Source organism: Rhodamnia argentea, chromosome 3 (genome assembly GCF_020921035.1).
Source record: "Rhodamnia argentea isolate NSW1041297 chromosome 3, ASM2092103v1, whole genome shotgun sequence".
Taxonomy (NCBI): Eukaryota; Viridiplantae; Streptophyta; class Magnoliopsida; order Myrtales; family Myrtaceae; genus Rhodamnia; species Rhodamnia argentea.
The window spans coordinates 24,962,558-24,982,809 of NC_063152.1; the positions used below are offsets into that span (position 1 = coordinate 24,962,558).

The following is a 20,252-nucleotide window of genomic DNA, read 5'->3' on the forward strand; positions in this document are numbered from 1 at the left end:
CATGATAGCACTATGTTGCAAAAATACAATAATTTCTTCCCTAAACTATCGACATCATGGCATTCTCCGGATATGACTCTATCTCGCGAAAATATGCATTTTTTTTCTTATTGAATCGCGGAAAATTGAAGAAGAGAACCAAATCCTTTACCTCCTTTGGGGCATTGTGATGTTGTTCTAGCAGGAGACCCTCTAACGAATAAGGAAGAAAAGAAAGGAAAAAGGGACTTCTTTCTTCGGTCAAAGAAAAGAGGAATTGCGAATTGTGCAATGTGGTGTAGTTTAGTGTGTGTACCTTATCTTCGACCCCGAAAAAGCTACGAATAATAAAAATGGAGGTGATCGTTTTTAAGGTTTCTAGTTTCTAAACATGGAGCCTAAAACCTATCATGTTAGAACCGGTTCCTGGCTTTTGAAACTTGGAACCTGTTCCCAGCTTTTGAAACCTAGAACCTATCATGTTTGTCCTGAAACTGGTTCTAAAACCTATCTTCTTCTTTTTTTTTCGGTTAGGGACTAGGGCTACTCAAAAATATATATTTTTTTTGGTTCCTTTTCGTGGTTTCTTTTTTTAAAAGCAAAATAACACGAGCAATAAAATGATTCAAAGTAAAAGATGGATAACAAACATCCATATTCGCCAAAAGCAACAATCCATAAGATGCACACATAGTCACGTACAAGTACAAACAATAAAAAGTTTAAATACATAACATAAAACATACGTTATACCCATCCCTCATTCATCCATAAAAATATCGCTTCAAGTTCTAACTAGCTGAAAGCACAATCCTAGGGGTTAGAAACGGAGAAACTAGGATTTTTACATTTTGTAACCCCATGAAACCGGTTTCGAAACCGGCCAAGTAAGCCCGATTCTCAAGTGGGTCTTCAGTTGGAAACCGGGAACTAAACCTGTTTTCATGGCAGCCCTCGGATAAAATCGATTCGGTGACGCACCCCTAGTACCAAGCACGAATTTTCTTTGCCCTTTTCGTGTATTGTGATTGTCGTTGGAGCCGTCTTTCCCACAGTCTTGAAGAATCGCTTCTGTTTTACAGGTCGGTAAACCCAGTTAAAAAATTGACATCGAGAGAGAGAGAGAGAGCTACGTCGGAATCGGAAGAAAAAGGCAAAGGAGAAATCTTGACAAAGGGATCAATCTCGGCATTCGGGGACCGGAATTCACGGCCAACAGAGAACATGAAAATCTGGGCATAAAAAAAGGGCAGAGGATTCTTGGCCAAGAAAGATTGGTCGAAAAGAAAAGGGTGGAGCTGTTCTTCACGGCGAAGAAAGAGTAATATAGAGAGAGAACCTTCTCTTCTGGTTTGTATGCTAGTATCTTGGTTCTCCGAAAAGCAAAATACTGTTGTATTGTCAACTGCATTAATGAAAAGAGGGGGGGAAAAAAACAGAGAAGTGGCCAGCAAAAGAAAAGAAAGAGAAAGAAGAACAGAGGAGGCCGGTTCTCATGGAATAAGGAAAAAGAGAAAGGGAAAAGATAAGAGTGGGAGAGAGATGCATCTACATTTTCATTACACTTTAATTTCCAAGAATTTTACTCCTCATAGATACATTTCTCCATCATTTCATTTCAAAGCCAAAAACAAAATTAACGTTCAGCATTGTCTTGAATTTGACGACGGGTGGACTTTTCATCCAATCTTACAATTCTATAGAAGGTTTAGTCGTTTGGCCTAGTGATCATACTCGTTGGGTTATATACTCACTCCGTTGGTTGAAACGTTTTTCAGACTATTAGAATGCAAGATCCATCGATTCATGCACAGCAACGCTTTCACGAGGAACCCTTATGGATAAGTCTGTGTGTAGAATAGTATGCAAAATCCCGATCCAATAGTCATTTACGGATTCGTTATAAGATGACCCGTTCTGGAGTTTATGTGAATGAAGGACCCCAGTCGCAATGGTTATTTCCGAGTTCAATGTCGTGTACTGTCGTGGTTTAACAGGATAGATAGGTCCTATCGCACTTCACCAGTTTAACAGGGACTATGAGATTGGGAATATGGATGATAGGAGGGAGTTCAGGCCACACACTCTTATGATATATTCGACTAGTATTCGAGAGCAGATTTACTGGATGATCTTACTGATTGTTATATGTATCTTATCTGGTTAGTGAAACCTACTAAGGCCATACCCCCTTACTAGGCGTGCCTACCGTTTGACTTGACATGCACTTGTGCTCGTATGTCCGCCCTGTTCGAATTTAGTTTAGTCTTTCGCATTCACCAAATACTCTGTATAACAATTAAAGATTAAAGAAGAGCGTGAGGTTAGTAAGTATAAGCCGGTGGCTGACTGGGACACCACAGAAACCCTCTAACGAATACAGAAGGAAAGAAAGAAAAGAGCGACTTCTTTCTTTGGTCAAAGAAAAGAGGACTTGCGAATTGTGCAATGTGGTGTAGTAGTTTAGTGTGTGTACCTATCTTGGACCCCGAAAAAACTACTAGAGGAGGCAAATAATAAAAATGGGGGTGATCATTTTGGAGGTATCTAGTTTCTAGACATGGAACCTAAAACATACCATATTAGAACCGGTTCCTGGCTTTTGAAACGTGAAACCTATCATGTTTGTCCTAGATTGCTTCTAAAACCTACCTTGTTTTTACAGTTCGGGTCCGTGGTCTACCCGAAAATCTTTATTTTTTTGTTGTTCCTTTTCTTGTTTTCTTTTTTAAAAGCAAAATAATGTGAGCACTAAAACGAATCAAAGTAAAAAATAGACAACAAACATCTTTATTCGCCAAACGCAACAATCTATAAGATGAACATGTAGTCACGTACAATTACAAACGATAAAAGTTTAAATACGTAACATAAAACATACATTATACTCATCTCTCATTCATCCATAAAAAAATCGCCTAAAGTTCTAACTACTTGAAAACAGAGTCCTAGAGGTTAGAAACAGAGAGACTAGGATTTTACTTTTTGTAACCCCATGAAACCGGCTCCGAAACCAGCCAAGGAAGGCCGATCCTCGAGTGAGTCTTCAGTCGGAAATCGGGAACTGAACCTGTTTTCATGGCAGCCCTCGGATAAAACCGATTCAGTGACGCACCCTCGTACCGAGGACGTATTTTCTTTGCCCTTCTCGGGTCTTGTGATTCTTGTTCGAGCCGTCTTTCCCGCAGGCTTGAAGAATCGCTTCTGTTTTACAGGTCGTCCTGTTTTTTTTCTTGGGCGGTCGGTTTACCCAGTCAAAAACTTGACACGGACAGAGAGAGCGTATGCCGTGTTCATGTGTGAAAAAGGCCAAAAAAGAAAAAGAAAAAAGAAGCCCAAACAGAGCATTTGAATTTGATTGGCGCATTCGCACATGTATTTACAATTTACGAAACCCTGTCATCTCCATCTTCTCCTCCTTAGCTCAGCGTCACAGCGGCAAACGAACTGTTGTTGTGAAGTCTGCAACTTCACAAACCACTCGGAGGCCAAAGAGTCGAAGCTCTGACGCCAGTCACTACTCGGATTTCCAGAGTTGCATGACCATACTTACTCTCATCTTCTATTGATTTGATTCCTCGGGGTACTCCTGCTCTTTCTCCAGCTAGATATGTCATTCTCTGGCTAATCTAGCTCATCGTAGCCAATTCTATGGTTCTCGAAGCTGCAATAAGCTCCTTTGCTGCATAAGATTTACCACTTTAATAAGGTCATACTACTAATACTAGTAGGTTGGTCTTGGGAGTTCGATTTCTTTTGGGTTGAGAGAGGTAAAGAGGAGTCTGCAATGAGCTCATTTACCGATTTTTCCTTTCCTTTTCTCCGCAGTATAATCACGATGACCATTTTTACTTGCATTCATGATGATTTCAGAATGATCATTCCTTTCCCTTCCGAATTGGGTTTCTGTTCCTGTTTTTTTTCCAAAGTTGAATAAATTGCTGGTGACTTGAGCGATTTGCACCTCATTTCTTGGACGAAATAGGGCATGAATGCTCATTGTCAAACCTTTTTCATACTTTGTTAGAACACTTTCGAATCCTCTGCTTCAGACGAACATGTTCTGTTTAGCAAACATATCACTGGACTTAAAATGACGTTATAGCTCTTATAGGTATCTGCCACATCTAATGAGGATAACATGCTATTTTTTTAGTTTTTTTGTGAAAGTTGTGAATTACCTAGTATATTCGTAATAGATTTCATCCCGGTAGTCTTCGGCATCCCAAAAATCTGTGATGTAATTGGCCTACTGCTAGGTCTGAAGACTTGCTTCTTATTCAATCTGCATAATGTGGGATTCAGCCAAATTTTTAGCAGTTTCATAGCGTTGTTTGGATGCCTCTCTCCTACTGGAAAATTTACTATTGATATGAGTGGTAAAGTTCGATCTTCACCTGCTAAAGTGCCCAAGTATTAGTTGGTCTGGTTCAGTTCAAACATCTGAAAACACAGTTTAGTATTTTGAATAAGCTGCCAACTCGAGATAAATTGACGAAGTGGAATCCTTCTTTGAATGATGTTTGCCTTCTCTAGACTTCTTTGAGATAAATAATCTTTTATATTGAGGGGAGGATGAGGGGGCACGGGAGGTCGGTCTCTGGCCCTTTGGCAAGGGCCAGTAGACCCCTCTAGGATTTGAACGAGGGTCACTACCCCCCCAAAAAACCAACCTTTGCCTCTGGTCTACAGGCTGAGGTGCCCACCTTTGCCGACCCCTCACCGGTGTTGGAGCGCCGGCCACCTCCTTCTTGTGTGTGTATTTTTTAAAAAATTTAAAAAAGAAAAAAATCAAAAAGAGAAAATGACGAAAATGTCCTCTAGGTCAGGTCATTTTTTGAGACTCCATGGCAACTTCAAATCCTTTATTTAAAACATGTTATGCAACTTTAGGATTTTATTTAAAACAATGTTCATTTTGAGCTTTTATTTGAAAAAATGAGAGCACTTCGGGCCTTTTTTTTGAAATTTTTCCTTAAAATTATTATAGGAGCATAATTTCTTTCATTTAATTTAGCGAGTAGAAACAAAAAGGCTTATAATTTCTGAGAATTCTTGGATCTGTTCTGAAAAATGAAAAAAAAAATTCATCAAGAACACTTCCCTAAAATTTATCAATTTCTTTGTAATGGCAGTTTTAAAATCCCAAGAAACGAATTCTCGACTTATAATTTGTGATAATTTCACGTGATTCTTTCATAAAATATATTCGTTGTACTTACATTTGAAGGTTATATATATATATATTTTTTTTTTTACTGAAAAGGTCTTACAGTTTTTTTTTTTTGGTTGAAAAAAAGTTTTTATAGTTAACGAAGCAGAGTAACTCTATTTTTTCCATATTATTATTTTAGAACTCTTTTATAAAAAAATTTCGTTATCACCTATTTTAAAGGTTTTACAATTAATGAACGACAATCAATTTATGGCCCCATTTGATTCAACATTTGGCCAAGGAATTTTAAGAAAATACAAATACCTTTGGGCTAAAAGCCTTTTCCAAAATGCAAGTAGTTTGGTAAAGTGTATTTTAAAAACACATTTGAAAAGCAACTTTGACGTAAATGTTGTTTGATGAAAAATGAACTTCATAAAGTATTTGTACTTTTTGGAAAAAAAAAAAAAAGCGGCATTCGACTATTGGTGGTCAGTAGCGGCGGGCGTTCGGCAGCGGAGGTGGGAGGTGGCTGGCGGGCGGCGGCGGCAGCAGGAGGTGGGCGGCGACGGGCAGCGGCCGAGGTGGGCGGCGGTGGGCGACGGTGGGTCGATGGCGGCAAGTAGAGGTGATAAAGTTAAAATAAAAAAATTTAGTTGCATTTCGTAAAAGTCCTTTAGTCCAAAATATCTCTAAAAATACTTTGGGCTAAAAGATTTTGAAAAGTATTTAAGATGCAATTGTATTTTCTCAAAGTAAATTAAAAAAATAGACATACCATTTATATTTGGTCAAGATGAAATTTCATTTCTCCAAAGTGAGTTAAGAAGTTAGACATTTGGCCAAAGACTTTAAAGCTCCAATACTGGTTTTCAACGGTGAACAAAACAGGGCCTCTATATGTGGACTTCATCGAGCTGAGAAAATCCTCCAAAATCTAGGGCTGCGACTTCTCAAGTTGGGGGAGAGAGATTGCACCTCCGAGCTTCGACCAGGGCGAGAGTTTTGACCATGGTAGCCGACGACGCAAGCCACCGCCTTTGCCCCTCCGTTTAGCAGTCGGCGGTAGAGTCCCGACAGATCCATGCGACCGAGCCTTCCGTCAAGCCGGGTAAGAAAGCTCCGTCTATGTTCGGCTTAAAGGTTTGATTTTTAGGGGGGCTTCCAGGTGTTTGAGGATGTTCCTTCTGTTGATTCCGAGTTGCATGCTGAGATGTTCCATTTTGAAAGCAGTGTAGGGTGATTAACGAAGGAGAAGCAGCCCAACCAAATCAAATCAGTTCGATCCTCCGCCGCCAACTCCATCTCCTCGAAACTTTCCGCTAAAGCTCGCTGCTGAACGCCCCCGGCTCGCCTCGGCTTCATTTTCTAATTTGCAGGAGCTCGCCCTCTTGATTCTGACGTTGGTTCGAGGGCAAGCAGAAGAGATGGGCGATTCTGATGATGCCAGGAAGGTTCGGAATATATGCATACTCGCTCATGTCGATCACGGCAAGACCACCCTCGCCGACCATTTGATTGCGTCCTGTGGCGGCGGATTGCTCCACCCGAAACTCGCAGGTAAGCTTCGGTTTATGGATTATTTAGACGAGGAACAGAGGCGAGCTATTACGATGAAGAGCTCTTCGATTGCTCTCAACTACAAGGACTATTCGATTAATCTCATAGACTCCCCTGGCCACATGGACTTCTGTAGCGAAGTGTCGACCGCCGCACGATTGAGCGATGGGGCGTTAGTGTTGGTTGATGCAGTAGAGGGCGTCCATATTCAAACCCATGCCGTGTTGCGCCAAGCTTGGATTGAAAAGCTCACTCCATGCTTGGTGCTCAACAAAATTGATAGGTTGATTTGTGAGCTGAAGTTGAGCCCCGTGGAGGCTTATAACAGGTTGTTGAGGATAGTCCACGAGGTTAACGGGATCGTGAGCGCTTATAAGTCAGAGAAGTACTTGTCAGACGTGGACTCGATGCTCGCAGGTTCTATGGGCGGTGAGGTCGATGACGAGAATCTGCAGTTGATCGAAGATGATGAGGAGGATACCTTTCAACCCCAGAAAGGGAATGTGGCATTTGTGTGTGCATTAGACGGGTGGGGATTTACTATTAACGAGTTTGCTGAGTTTTATGCTTCAAAGCTCGGAGCCAGTGCAGCTGCGCTGCAGAAAGCACTTTGGGGTCCGAGGTACTACAACCACAAAACGAAGATGATAGTCAGTAAGAAGGCTCTAGGTGGTGGAAGCAATAAGGCTAAACCCATGTTTGTCCAGTTTGTGCTGGAGCCAGTTTGGAAGGTTTACCAGGCAGCACTAGAACCTAATGGGGAGAAAGAGATGCTTGAGAAGCTCATCAAATCGTTTAATTTATCCATACCACCTCGGGAGCTCCAGAATAAGGATCCGAAAGTAATGCTGCAAGCTATAATGAGTCGCTGGCTTCCTCTTTCTGATGCAATTTTATCCATGGTTGTTAGGTGTATGCCGGATCCAATTGCTGCGCAATCATTTCGCATCTCACGATTGCTTCCAAAGAGAGAAGTTTTAGATAGTGGAGTTGACTCAGACGTGCTTGCAGAGGCAGAGATTGTTAGAAGGTCTGTTGAGAATTGTAATGGTAGTCCCAACGCACCATGTGTTGCTTTTGTATCCAAGATGTTTGCTATCCCGGTGAAAATGCTTCCTCAAAGAGGTCCACAAGGGGAGGTGTTGAACAGTTCAAATGATGAAGGTCCAGGTGGAGAATCAGATGAGTGCTTTCTTGCGTTTGCTAGGATTTTTAGCGGGGAGTTTTCTTCGGGGCAGAGAGTTTTTGTGCTTTCGGCTTTGTATGATCCCCTCAAGGGAGAATCGATGCAAAAGCATGTGCAGGTAGCTCACTTGCATTCCTTGTACTTGATGATGGGTCAAGGCTTAAAACCCGTTTCTTCTGCAAAGGCTGGGAATATTGTAGCCATCCGTGGCCTTGGTCAGCATATATTGAAAAGTGCGACTCTTTCATCAACTCTGAACTGTTGGCCTTTCTCAAGCATGGCTTTCCAAGTTGCTCCAACCCTCCGGGTGGCAATTGAGCCGTCAGACCCAGCGGATATGGGTGCCCTTATGAGAGGATTGAGGCTTCTGAACCGAGCAGACCCATTTGTGGAAGTCAGTGTTTCTGTTAGAGGTGAACATGTGCTTTCTGCTGCAGGAGAGGTTCATCTAGAGAGGTGCATAAAGGATTTGAAGGAGAGGTTCGCTAAGGTAAGATTAGAAGTCTCACCACCCCTCGTTTCCTATAAAGAGACTATTGAGGGTGATCTATCCAATCCATTAGAAAACCTGAAGTTGCTATCTAAGGGCTCAGATTATGTTGAGAAGACTACGCCAAATGGACGGTGTAATATCTCAGTGCAAGTCATGAAACTGCCACCTGCACTAACTAAGGTGCTTGACGAGAGTGCTGACCTCCTTGGGGATGTTATAGGTGGTAAGCAAGGGCCAAGCAGTAAAATAGTGGAAACACAGCAATCAGGAACGAAGGAAGAGGAGAATCCAACTGAAGCACTTAAGAAACGTATAATAGATGCTATAGATAGTGAGATCAGCTCAGCGGCCGAGAATGACAAGGATCGCGCTGATAAATGTAGAGCAAAGTGGCTCAAGTTCCTTAGGAGGATTTGGTCACTTGGGCCTAGGCATGTTGGTCCAAATATACTCTTCACTCCGGACTCCAAGAAAATGATTTCTGACGAAGCTGTTCTCATTCGAGGGTCGGCCTATGTATCTGAGAGATTAGGCTTTCTGGATACTGCTGATTGTGATGATATAGCTGCACAGCAATTTGTAGAATCGAATCAAGGATTGTACGATGAAGCGAAGAGTCTTGAGAGTGGCATCATATCTGGCTTTCAACTGGCTACATCCTCTGGCCCCTTGTGTGATGAACCAATGTGGGGCTTAGCTTTTGTTGTTGAGGCCTATATTTCTCCTTTGGCGGGAAAATCTGATGAACCTGAAAATAATCAACAGCCTGAGCAGCATGGCATCTTCACTGGGCAAGTTATGGCGGCAGTCAAAGATGCCTGTAGAGCAGCAGTTCTCCGGAATAAACCCCGACTTGTGGAAGCCATGTATTTCTGCGAGTTAAACACTCCGACTGAACACTTGGGATCACTGTATGCTGTTTTGGGTAGGAGAAGGGCTCATGTTCTGAAGGAGGAAATGCAGGAAGGGTCATCGTTATTCACGGTCCACGCATATGTTCCGGTTGCTGAAAGCTTTGGTTTCGCAGATGAGCTAAGGAGATGGACAGGTGGAGCCGCCAGTGCTCTGCTTGTACTTAGTCACTGGGAAGCGCTTCCTGAGGATCCTTTCTTTGTGCCCAAAACTGAAGAGGAAATTGAGGAGTTTGGAGATGGCTCTAGCGTACTTCCGAATACAGCGAGAAAGCTGATCGATGCCGTGAGGCGGCGGAAGGGCCTTCCTGTGGAGGAAAAGGTTGTTCAGCATGCAACGAAGCAGAGGACCCTGGCTCGAAAAGTGTAGACATTCTCAAACAAAAAACATGTTCATGATATTAACTGATAGTTGGAAATGCTGGAATATATTAAATTGAATTTTTATTTTAGCTGAATTAATTGGCTTTTTCTTTCCTTCTTTCTCCAAGTAAAGTCGTTCACGAGGACATTTTACCTTCAAAAAAGTGGACCCCTACGTGGTGCTGAGGAGCTCGCCCGCAAAAACAGTCCATCTGATACGTTCTATTAGTTCATTATCTGATTTATGATGTCGACATATGTCAAATCGAAAAAGCTTTTTCCGAATCGGGTGTTCTATCATAGAAATTATCCGCATCGGTTAGATTGAGTGAATCATATTGTCAAGTGAATTGTAACAAGGCCAAAGTAACTATCGACAGCCGTGTCAATTTTATGCATCGAACGATCCGTTTGGTTGAGTAGTGATATGCGACAACGCTTCCTGTTACAAAGACTGTGATTTAGTGAATTTAGACAAAAGAAAGATTAGACTGTAGGGTAAGGTTTGACATGATCCTGCAGAAAGTAGTTGGAGTCATTTGGTTCGACGAAAGTGGCCATGCTTCAATGTCAGGCAAACGATTTCTTCTTTTTCGGCTGGTACGTAGTAGTGGAATGCTTGCAAATTCAATGGTTTATTCGCATGTAGATTATGCTTTCCTCAGTGATTCCAGATGCATTTATGTCAGCAGATAAACGAACAAGTTGCTTGAAGAAGGTTGCATTGGCACTATCATTTCATGGACACAGCAGATTGGGCAGATCATGTTATAATCCCTATTCAGCGTACAAGGTGTTTCTTTCTGAGAGTTTGAACAACAGTGGGCAATTTTTTCTACTTTTAGAAGTGTACAAAGTCGGTTTCTCTTATTCAATCTCTTGGTTTTATATTGACTGCAGAAACAATTTTATACAAGCACAGAGCAAAGAGTTTCGGATGTTCACGAGCTTCTTGAGATGTTAGCTCCCGAGGTCTTCATGCTCAGGCAACCCTCATAAGGATTTGCTTGTTTGATTATAGCAAAAGGAATGGCGGATTGCCTCGGTCAACTGCAGTTGGCATCTATTCTGTTGACCCTTTTGGAGTTAGGATGCTGTGTCAAGTTGGACAATCGGCATCATTTTGACTCCTGCTGCTCTAAAGAGTTGTGCTGCAATACTCAAATTTCTGCAAAAAGTGAATCGAAGCTTGCTGCATTCGTGTCTCTGTTTGCTAGCAGACCTGGAATCGACAAAGATGAATTTCGACGCCACAGGAAGCCCCCCTAAAGATCGCACCTTTAAGGTGAATATTGACGGGACTTCTGTAAGTGAAGCAGCGGAAGCGTAGAGAAATCTGTGGTTGATTCAGCTGTAGGAGTTTTTCTTACTGAAAACGCATCAGATCATCCATCCGGGTAAAAAGCCGACGATGCGGTCATGCCAATTTTGCGCCCCCGCTGAGCACATTCATGTCAAAAGTTTCTATCCTAGAATGTATGTCCTGCTTTTGCGTCTTAGCAAATCGAGAGATTGTCCATAATCCAAATTAAATACAACAATGATCCAGAGTCAAAGATAAATTAGAACAACACTGAATTTTCCCAAGCACCTTGGAAGGAATCATGAATGGCAACACCATAAGAGACACATAGGTTGCTCGCTCTCTTATTGCGATGTGCATGGACGAGAATCGCCTCCCTATCCGAGCCGTCTCTCTCGCTCTTGTGCGAGTTTTGATCAGCTTGAGTTTCCGTGAACTAATCACGACTGAGGATGGGCTCACTAGTGGTTTGATCGGCAACCTGCACACTTCCTGTGTCAATATGGTCGGCAAGAAGCATCCGCCTTCCGATCGGACGGTCAATCAAAAGCATCGGATGCTAGGTGGTGACTACAAATTTGTTTGGTTCATTCCTTTTCATCTTTTTGTAAAGACGGGGCCATCCATTCTTCTAACCGCGGCTCGATTACGGGTTGCAAGGACATCGTTCACATTTGATTTTGACTCCGTGTACCGATGGCGTTAATAATTTATAACCCATCAATTGAAGTAGGGTCCTTTCTTTATATTTGTGTATTGTGGGCATAACCAAGTTCCTTGGGCCTTCTTCTAGGTGGGCCCATTCAATTGCTATTGCTTGTAGCTTGATGGGCCCTTCAAAGCTGACTTTTCTCTCATGTTCAAAACAACAGATTAAAGCTGGGCCACATCGAACTGGTACATAGGCCCATGAGAATTTAAAGAAAATTGAGGCCCTAGCAGTTTAATTAGATCCATATTTTCTTATATCCACCTCCCCCTCAATTTCTCTCCAACCACCCTCCAAATTCCCCTTTGAGAAATACATGTTCCGAGAAAATTTCCTAAAACTAATTTTTCTGATAAACTCGCAATAAACTCTATTTTCAAACACCGATTATTTTTCAAGAAAATACTATCTTCGCGAAAGGAGGAGTTATAGATACAACAGATGCATGCCGATCGCTTTACACGAAACCCGCACTATAGAAATCAATTAATCACAATCATGATTCGCACCAACGGCCTCCAGCGATCGAACAGTGTACGTGTACAAGTGCTTCTAACCTGGCGCTTAAGATCACGGGTGTACAAGACTCTTATAATGGCGTCCCAAAAAAAAAATTTGCTAGCACGGGACCAATCTCCCCTCGTCATTAACTAAAATTCATCAATTTCTCATCATGATTTTCAAGCTTCTTAAGGATCCGATCAAATGGCAGGCAAAACCGCAGGCATCATTATTCGCTGCACGAAAGCCTCGTCGGACGATGCTCGTTCGTGTGTCGACGTGGCAAGACGTCATTCGTAGAATAATTTGAAATGACTTTTGTAGGTATCAACCTGCATCAAATCAAGGCCTCTGGATTCCCTGCCATAAAGGCAGGTGACATGTCCCATCCCCACCCTCCAAAATATTTTCTCAATTTTTCCCCCCCCTAATAAACAAGGATGGAGGGTGGGGATGCAATGTTTCCCCTACCATTATGGCAGGGGATCCGGTTCCCAAATCAAGAGCTTGGACTCGAAGATGATTGGCACAACATAAATTATCTGTTATACTTTACACCTAATTAGCGGGACAGGGCATGTATGTCTAAATACGCCCGTGAATAATTATTACTATATGGATTGATCTCTCTCAATTTAAACGAGTTTATCCGAGCCACATTAAGACATGAAAGATTTCTTCCGCAATTTTAGGGATTAGTTTGCATAATCATTTGTTCAATTTTTAATAGAAATTTGCACCAACGGGTTGCGCAAAGAATGTCGTCATCAAAAATCCGAAAGTACGAGACGGGACATGACACAACATATGGAGAGGAGTCGAACATGTAATAAAGTCATGCATGGACAAGCTTGTGTTTCATTAGCCAATACTATGAAACGAAACACTATGGAGAGAAGAAGACAACGTCACGTAAACTCGTAACCCACTCCTTCCCCCACATCTTTTCTTTTCTCCGTTTTTTTTAATCTTACTCATTTTTTTTTTTGTCTTTTTTTTCTTTTTTTTGGGTTTAATCCACGACTAAGCGCTTGAATTTAAAGCCAGAGTGCACCGGCTTCATTGAGTAGCGGCACGAGCGTCCCGTTGATGTGGGGAGGCCATGATCGGCTTCCCGCCGATGAACACTACGGGGCACGGTGGGGATGACCCCGTAGTTCTCGAGCACCGGGTCCGGCGCCTACTCCAAGTTTAGAAATCGTAATAATATAAATTTTGCCCGAGTTAATTCATTGGTTCTCTTTGTCAAAAAAATAAATAAAATTCATTGGATCTCTTATCGAGTCATTACCTAGATATTCTATACCAAGCTTTAATAGAAAGTTTGAGAAAATAGGAAAAACAAAAGTATGCGTATTTTCCCTTTTGACGTTGTCACCTCATAAATCAATCTTGATTAACAAATGGACAAGCCATTAAAAGCCAAACAAACGGCGCGTGCATGCGCGTCCGTGGTATGACCGCCACCGGCACCCCTGCAAAGAGGCACGTGGACCCAAGCCAGCATAAAACACTTTGGGGGAGGGATCGAGAAAAATGGAAAAACCTTTCTAACAATCAAACAAACTGTTAGAATAATTAAATATTAAATCACGCCTTCATCTAACAGCTTAAGTTTTTAAAACAGTTGGCAGTAGTCCAACAAAATCTCACGTGGTATTAGAGCAGGAGGACCTTCATCTAAGCAGCTTAAGCTTTTAGAGCAGTTAGTAATCCGTGTGTCTTTGCAATTTGCCGGTGGAGGTTATGCTCATGCTCTCCAAAACTTGGAGGAATCGTCATCCACAAGACATTCGCTACGCTCCAACCTCTTCCACTGTCTCTTGCCGCAGAGGAAAACAATAGCTTTGTTCACTCGATCAAGACATTGGCGATTGGGGATTCGGGTGTTGGCAAGAGCAGCCTTCTTCTCAGCTTCATCTCTAACTCTGTTCATGATCCTTGTCCTACCATTGGTACAGTACAGTGCAGTACAGTCTCTCTTCCCGGTTATATCTCTCTCTTTTGGGCTATGATTTACTACTCATCTGTCATGCATTATGACACTGAAGTCTTTTTGGGTCAAGAGTGACTGAGGAATGATGTTTTTGTACGTGTAAAGGCCCTAGTTGTAGTTACTTATCTCCACTTGTTCTGAGGTTATTCTGTTGCTCTTCATGCTTTTGTTGCTTTGCTTGAAACAGTCTTTTTTTCTCGGGGAAGTTTGAAATGTGCTCACCGGAGGAGCAAAATTGGCGTGGCTATATCATCGGCTTTTTACCTCGACAGATGATCCGATACATTTTGAGTTACAAAAACTCCTACAGCTGAATCAACCACATATTTGTCGACGCTTCCGTTGCTTCTCGTACAGAAGTCCCATCGATATTCACATTAAAGGTGCGATCTTTAGGTGGTTTCCAGTAGCTTGGGAATTTACCTCTCGTGCCTTGCCCAGTGGGTGAGGCTGGGCGAGGAGCACGACCCTCGCCGGCCACAAATAAACAGAAAGCAAAGAAGGCAAAGAAAGAAAAAAATTAATTGAGAAATTCGAAAATATTATTAAAAACTTATCACGTTAGCATCGGCCAGCTAAATGGACTAAATTGACACAACCGCAAAAAGCTTAGGACTGAATTGATTTAAAAAAAAAAGATTTAGAACTGAATTCTCACAACTATAATAAATTTAGGACTGTTCTAATAATTATTCCGAAAGAATGGGACTTACATCCCATAAATGTGGGCACAGCATCTGTACTCACCACCAAGATTTTTCCTTCTTCTTTCTCCAACTTTGATGGTGAGACCTCACAAAGACTGAAAAGTTTGGCTTTATGGGGATGTTCGTAGTGGGACAACAAGAACGGCTCGCGGACGTCAATCGAAAGTGATTTGTCGAAGGTTGTCAAGTGGAATTTCCACCACAGGAATTCTGCCCTTTCCCTATCGCGGAACTAGTGGAATCTCTTTGTCTCTTTGTTTTACTCTGAAGGAATCCCTTCCAATCATGTTGCCTCTGGCATCGATTTGCAACATGTTTCTCATTCCAAGCACCCAAATTTTTATTGCCCAAAAAAATTTTGAACTTATTACACTTTTACCAATCCGATCATAAACCTTTTAATTTTATCAATTGAGTCATAAACATTCGCATTTTGCAAATTGAGTCCGTTTGGCCAATTTCATTTAGAAATTGTTGATGTGACTGTTGGCTTTCTTACGTGGCACAAGTCGCACTGACATGGACAATTTTAAATAATATTTATTTTAATTTTTTCCAATTCATTATTATTTTCTTATTTTTTATTTTTCTCATTTTTTTTCCTTGCTTTTTTTTTTCTGTGCCGGCAAGACCATCGTGGCTCAAGAAGCTACGGGCGGAACACCTAGTAGAGTGACCCAATTTTACATCGATTGTTATTGAATACTGAGGATTCAAAGATTCTCTTGAGTCCGTATAGAAAGTATCTTCAGTCCCTTTCCACAACCACTAATTCGATTTTCCGTCCGGCTATCCAATCTAACTCGGGATTTGGTATTTAAACACTACATTAGTAGAAAAAGCGAAAAAGTCACTCTTTATATGAGAGCCCTTCCACAACTATAATCTTTCATTGAATCATAGAGGCAAATATTTAGAGCATTTTAGCTTCCGAGAGCTAAAGCTGCTCTCCAAGGCCATAATGATTGGTTGAAAGGCCTAAAAGAGAACGTTGTTATAGTGTGGTATTTGTGCACTGGACGAGTGGGGCTTTACTATTAATGAGTTTGCTGAGTTTTATCCTTTGAAGCTTGGAGCCGGTGTAGCTACATTGCAGAAAACACTTTGGGGTCCGAGGTACCGCTGTTGAGAAAAAACCCCAGCTTATTTTAAAGTTGACAAAACGATCCATGATCTCTTAAATCTAAGTTAATGCAATGAAATACTTGTTTTGCAAATTATCCATAGGTATGGATTACACAAAATTGAATATGGCAAAAAAGTTTCAGACGATGCTCTAAGGGACTCGGACGTTGTATTGACCATAGATGTTGAGCGAGGATCTCGGATGTTAGAATAACACTCAAGCTCCGAGAAAAGTATTTCACGAGCAACGACCAGATTATAAAGAGATATATTTAAGATAATTTAATTGATATATTACATCATCACAATGGCTATCGGATCAAGCTGGATTCTTACTAGAAGATCCTCAATTACAAAGATCAATCAAGGATGCGGATTAACAGAGACAAGGATGACTCACCTAATGAAGCAATCTATCTATGGAAACTCAAGATCACAATTGTATGGGCGATTTGATCCAAAAAGGTTTTCTTTCCTTTTGTCATCCTCAATAGCTACGAAATCCTTTGTATACGGTCTTGTCCAAACCGGAAAGTTTTGGACAGCGATCCTCTAGAGATCTTGCAATGGTCAGTTGGAGATGGAGGAGCATAAAAAAACGCTTCAAGGTCGAAGAACAAACGATGCGAGGGAAAAGAATTCAAAATTCCAAGATTAAGAGAGCCTCACGTCCTTCACCTTTGATCCTACACTGTAATACTTAGAGGAGAGCACACAAGTGAAAAGACTGTTGAAGTCTACTCATCATATTTTAAACCTCTGAGTTATTTACTAGTGAATCCAGCCGATCGGCTGCCAACGTGAAGAAGTTGATGTAGGGTTGAACAAAGCCGAACCACTGTAAATCCTATGTGCACATTCTCTTTGTCTTTCTCTTACTCTCTTTGATTGGTTCTTGTGATAGTCGAATTGTGCAAAGCATTGTATCTTAGAATATCGTTGTACAAACTAGCTATCATCATCCGAACTAAGTTCTGAGTATTCTCGTTTACATTTCACATTAACTTTCTTAAAATCCTTAAAATCACCTATTCATCCCCATCTAGGTAATATCACTAGCCTCAACAATTGGAATCAAAGCCTAGTGTTCATTTTTTTTAAGTGTTATTGCTTCTAAGCTAATGATCTTCATGGCTAGCAACTTTTCTCCCACATGGATTGAAGGTGGAAGCAAAATAGACCATCTTACTTCGAAGGAAAGGAATACAGTGATTGACAAAATAAATTCAAGGCATATATCAGATGCCAAGACCCGTAGATCCGAGACGTTGCCCAAGGAGGCGTTAATTTGACCGCAAACACTTCAAGCGGAACAAATGCATGGACAACACCAATATTACTCCCACTGTTGCTCTAATCGCCACCGAATTAGCCAAGAGAGATGCTCTATATGCTAAATCCATTTATTCATTTTACAGTGCATTATCTCCCATTAAATACAAACGTATTACAGATTGTTCCTTGTCAAAAGCGATTTGGGAAAAGCTCCACGTCACCTGTGATGGAACATGCCACGCGCCGATCCTCGGGCCCACAGTATCCCTACCAAAATGCCTCGAGTTATAAATGATGACGTCCCAGGCACGTCATCGACCTATCCCTTACTCTTTTTTTTTTTAATCTTTTATTAGACGCATGCGGAACGTGCAACTTCCGGATACCAATTCAATCAACGGGGATAGATAAGCAGGATATCACATCAATCAAATCACGACAGTATAGCAAATACTACCTTGTATTTAATTATCTTTGTTAACCCCAAAGAAGTGAAATATCTACAAGCCCATTCTTCGAGCCACTTTCTACTACCCTCGGAGATACCAGGTCAAAATTAACACGACTCCCCAACTACTCCCCTAAGGTCCACGTCCACTTCCACTTCTCTACGGTTAAGGGTTTGAAAATGTTTAATAACGATAGGGTGAGATATAAAATCTCCGTGAGTCAACGCCTAAGCCTGGCTAGGGCGTTGATTCGCTCGAACATCCTAATAAATAGTCATATCATCCAAGAGCAGATATTTTAACCACATACAAACTTACCAGTCTTCAGCCACGCATAATGCAATGCTTGACTCCAATTAACGGTTACAATAGATAAACCACTTGCGAGGCATCACATCATCTTGCATGCATGGGACACCACACGAAGTCCAATTATTAACATATGAGGCCATATGGCCCGGCATACTAGACAGTTGGTGCCTAGCACTCTAGATAGTTGGCGCTCTACCGGCAAGACCGGGCATCATCTCATTACTTCAACGACGGCGACTACTATACCAGTGTAATTCCGATCGACACGGCACGACATAGCAGGCATTCCAAAAGGAGTGTTGTTTCATCACAAGTTGCGATCAGCATCCGATCAACCTGGCGACACGGATTGACGTGCATCCGACAAGTCGTGTACTTCCGATCGACACGGCATGATCATGTAAGGAACAACCATTAAGTGACCACTCAAGCCCATCCGACAACAATCGCCTAAATTCTTATCTTTACACTTAGCCATATGCTCATGCAATCATGATCAAAGACTTGACACCAGGCCGTTTTCATGTTAAAATATGTAGTTTGATTTCACTCGGTTCGCATGAATGCACAGATTATCCACCGGACTTTGCATTTAGAAAACGTGGGACCGACACCCACAATTTTCACCTATAACATCCAACAATCCAATCACAATATCCGGGCAAGCAACAATCGGGATAAATAGCCATACATGCTCCACAAATCCGATGATACATATTGATCCAATTTCATAAAATTGAACTATCAACGGTGCAATCCAACCAGCAATCAAGCGTCCACTCGGATCTGTCCTATCACTCGCCTCTGTCCTATCGCTCGCTCGTAATTACACACCGGCAATCGTTGCCCAAACAAACAGTCCAGTCTACTCACCAATTAGCCACAAACGATCCAACAAGTAGACTATCTTAAATAATTGTAGTCATTTATCTTAAACTCAATTTCTATATAATTCGACCACAATTAATCTACCTAAACACTCTAAGTTGCTAACTACGCTAATTAACTATTACCGAGCGCAATTAGCATCCCAATCGGGGTTTAGGGGTTTAACTCACCCAAAAATCGGGGGTCGGTGTCGAGTCGGTTTCGGGTCATGGTACTATTCACGGGATGTACTGTTCATCGGCATTGTTCACGGATACTGTTCACAAGCACTGTTCACCGGCACCGTTCACGAGCACCGTTCACCGACACTATTCACGCAAGTACTGTTCACGGCTAGCAACTTCGGCGGCACGCTCTCGAGATGGCGACGAGGTCTCGGCAGCTCACGGTGGCGGTATGGCGGCTCGGTGGGTTGTTTGGGTGGCACAAACAAAGGAGATCGGACCGGTTCGAAGGGGTGGCCGGAGTCGGGTTCAAGTGGCTATCGGCGGCTCACGGTCGAAGGAAAACGGGGCTGGAGGTCTCGGGTTGGGTCTCGATACGGCCTCAAGTCTGCTGGGCTGGTGGTGGAGGCACGATTCAGTGGTGGCTGGGCGAAGAGGATGGAGGGCGGCGCGACTGGACATACAAGATAAGTGGGCTGGGTTTCCCGGGCTCGGGTCAACAGATGGGTCGCGGGTCTGACAGGGTGGCTCGACATCGAGTGAATAGAGGCAAAGATGAGGTTGACTTCGGAGGTCGCGGGTTTATTGGTTGCAGCAGCCCGCGGATGACGACCAGTGAGTTGAGTTGGAGGTCGGGCGGTGTGGTAGAGGTGGAGGTAGTTCATGGCTGGCGGGGCGGCGAGGTGATGCTGGCTCACGGATTGGGATCGGACTAGCAGTAGTGGCGACACGAGGCGGAGCTATGGCGGCGCGGCGATAGCGCGAACGGTGGTGGCGTCGGTCGGGCGAAGCAGCAATAGAGGAAGGCATTGGGTGGGGGTTCTTCTCGCTCCAAATAGAATACCAGCCAAGAAGAAGAAGAAGAAGAAGAAGAAGAAGGAAAGAAGAGGAGGGGGTTCCGTCGTGGGGTTGGGGGGGAGGAGAGAGAGGGTGATGTGAGGTGGAGAGAGAGTGCTCATGTGAAAGAGAGAAGGGGGAAGAGAGAGAGCACGTAGAAGGGGGAAAAAAGGAAGAGAGAGAGATGAATGATGGATGATGGTTGATGGATAGGTGGGGGGCACGGCTGAAGAGACATGGGGGGCCCACCACATTTGAATTTTTTACTTTTGTGCATGATTGAGGGGTGAAAGGGTCCTTTGGTATCTTAGGACAAAACAAAATTTTGGCGCACCGAAA

At 42.5% G+C, this 20,252-nt stretch overlaps 1 protein-coding gene across 2 annotated transcripts in view; it reads left to right on the plus strand.

The window, feature by feature from the left end:
- LOC115754058 (elongation factor-like GTPase 1) overlaps nt 1-9,686 on the plus strand; it is a 31,398-nt gene extending 21,712 nt beyond the window's left edge. The window contains exons 1-2 of one of the 2 annotated variants that reach the window (XM_030692979.2): nt 6,196-6,277; nt 6,373-9,686. In XM_030692979.2, the coding sequence (XP_030548839.1) occupies nt 6,562-9,654 (3,093 nt within the window). In that variant the 5' untranslated portion in view covers nt 6,196-6,277; nt 6,373-6,561 and the 3' untranslated portion in view covers nt 9,655-9,686. Of the gene's footprint in view, nt 1-6,195; nt 6,278-6,372 lie in introns of those variants that run through there. The other variant, XM_048276831.1, reaches the window with a different exon arrangement.
- The last annotated feature ends 10,566 nt before the right edge of the window (nt 9,687-20,252 follow it).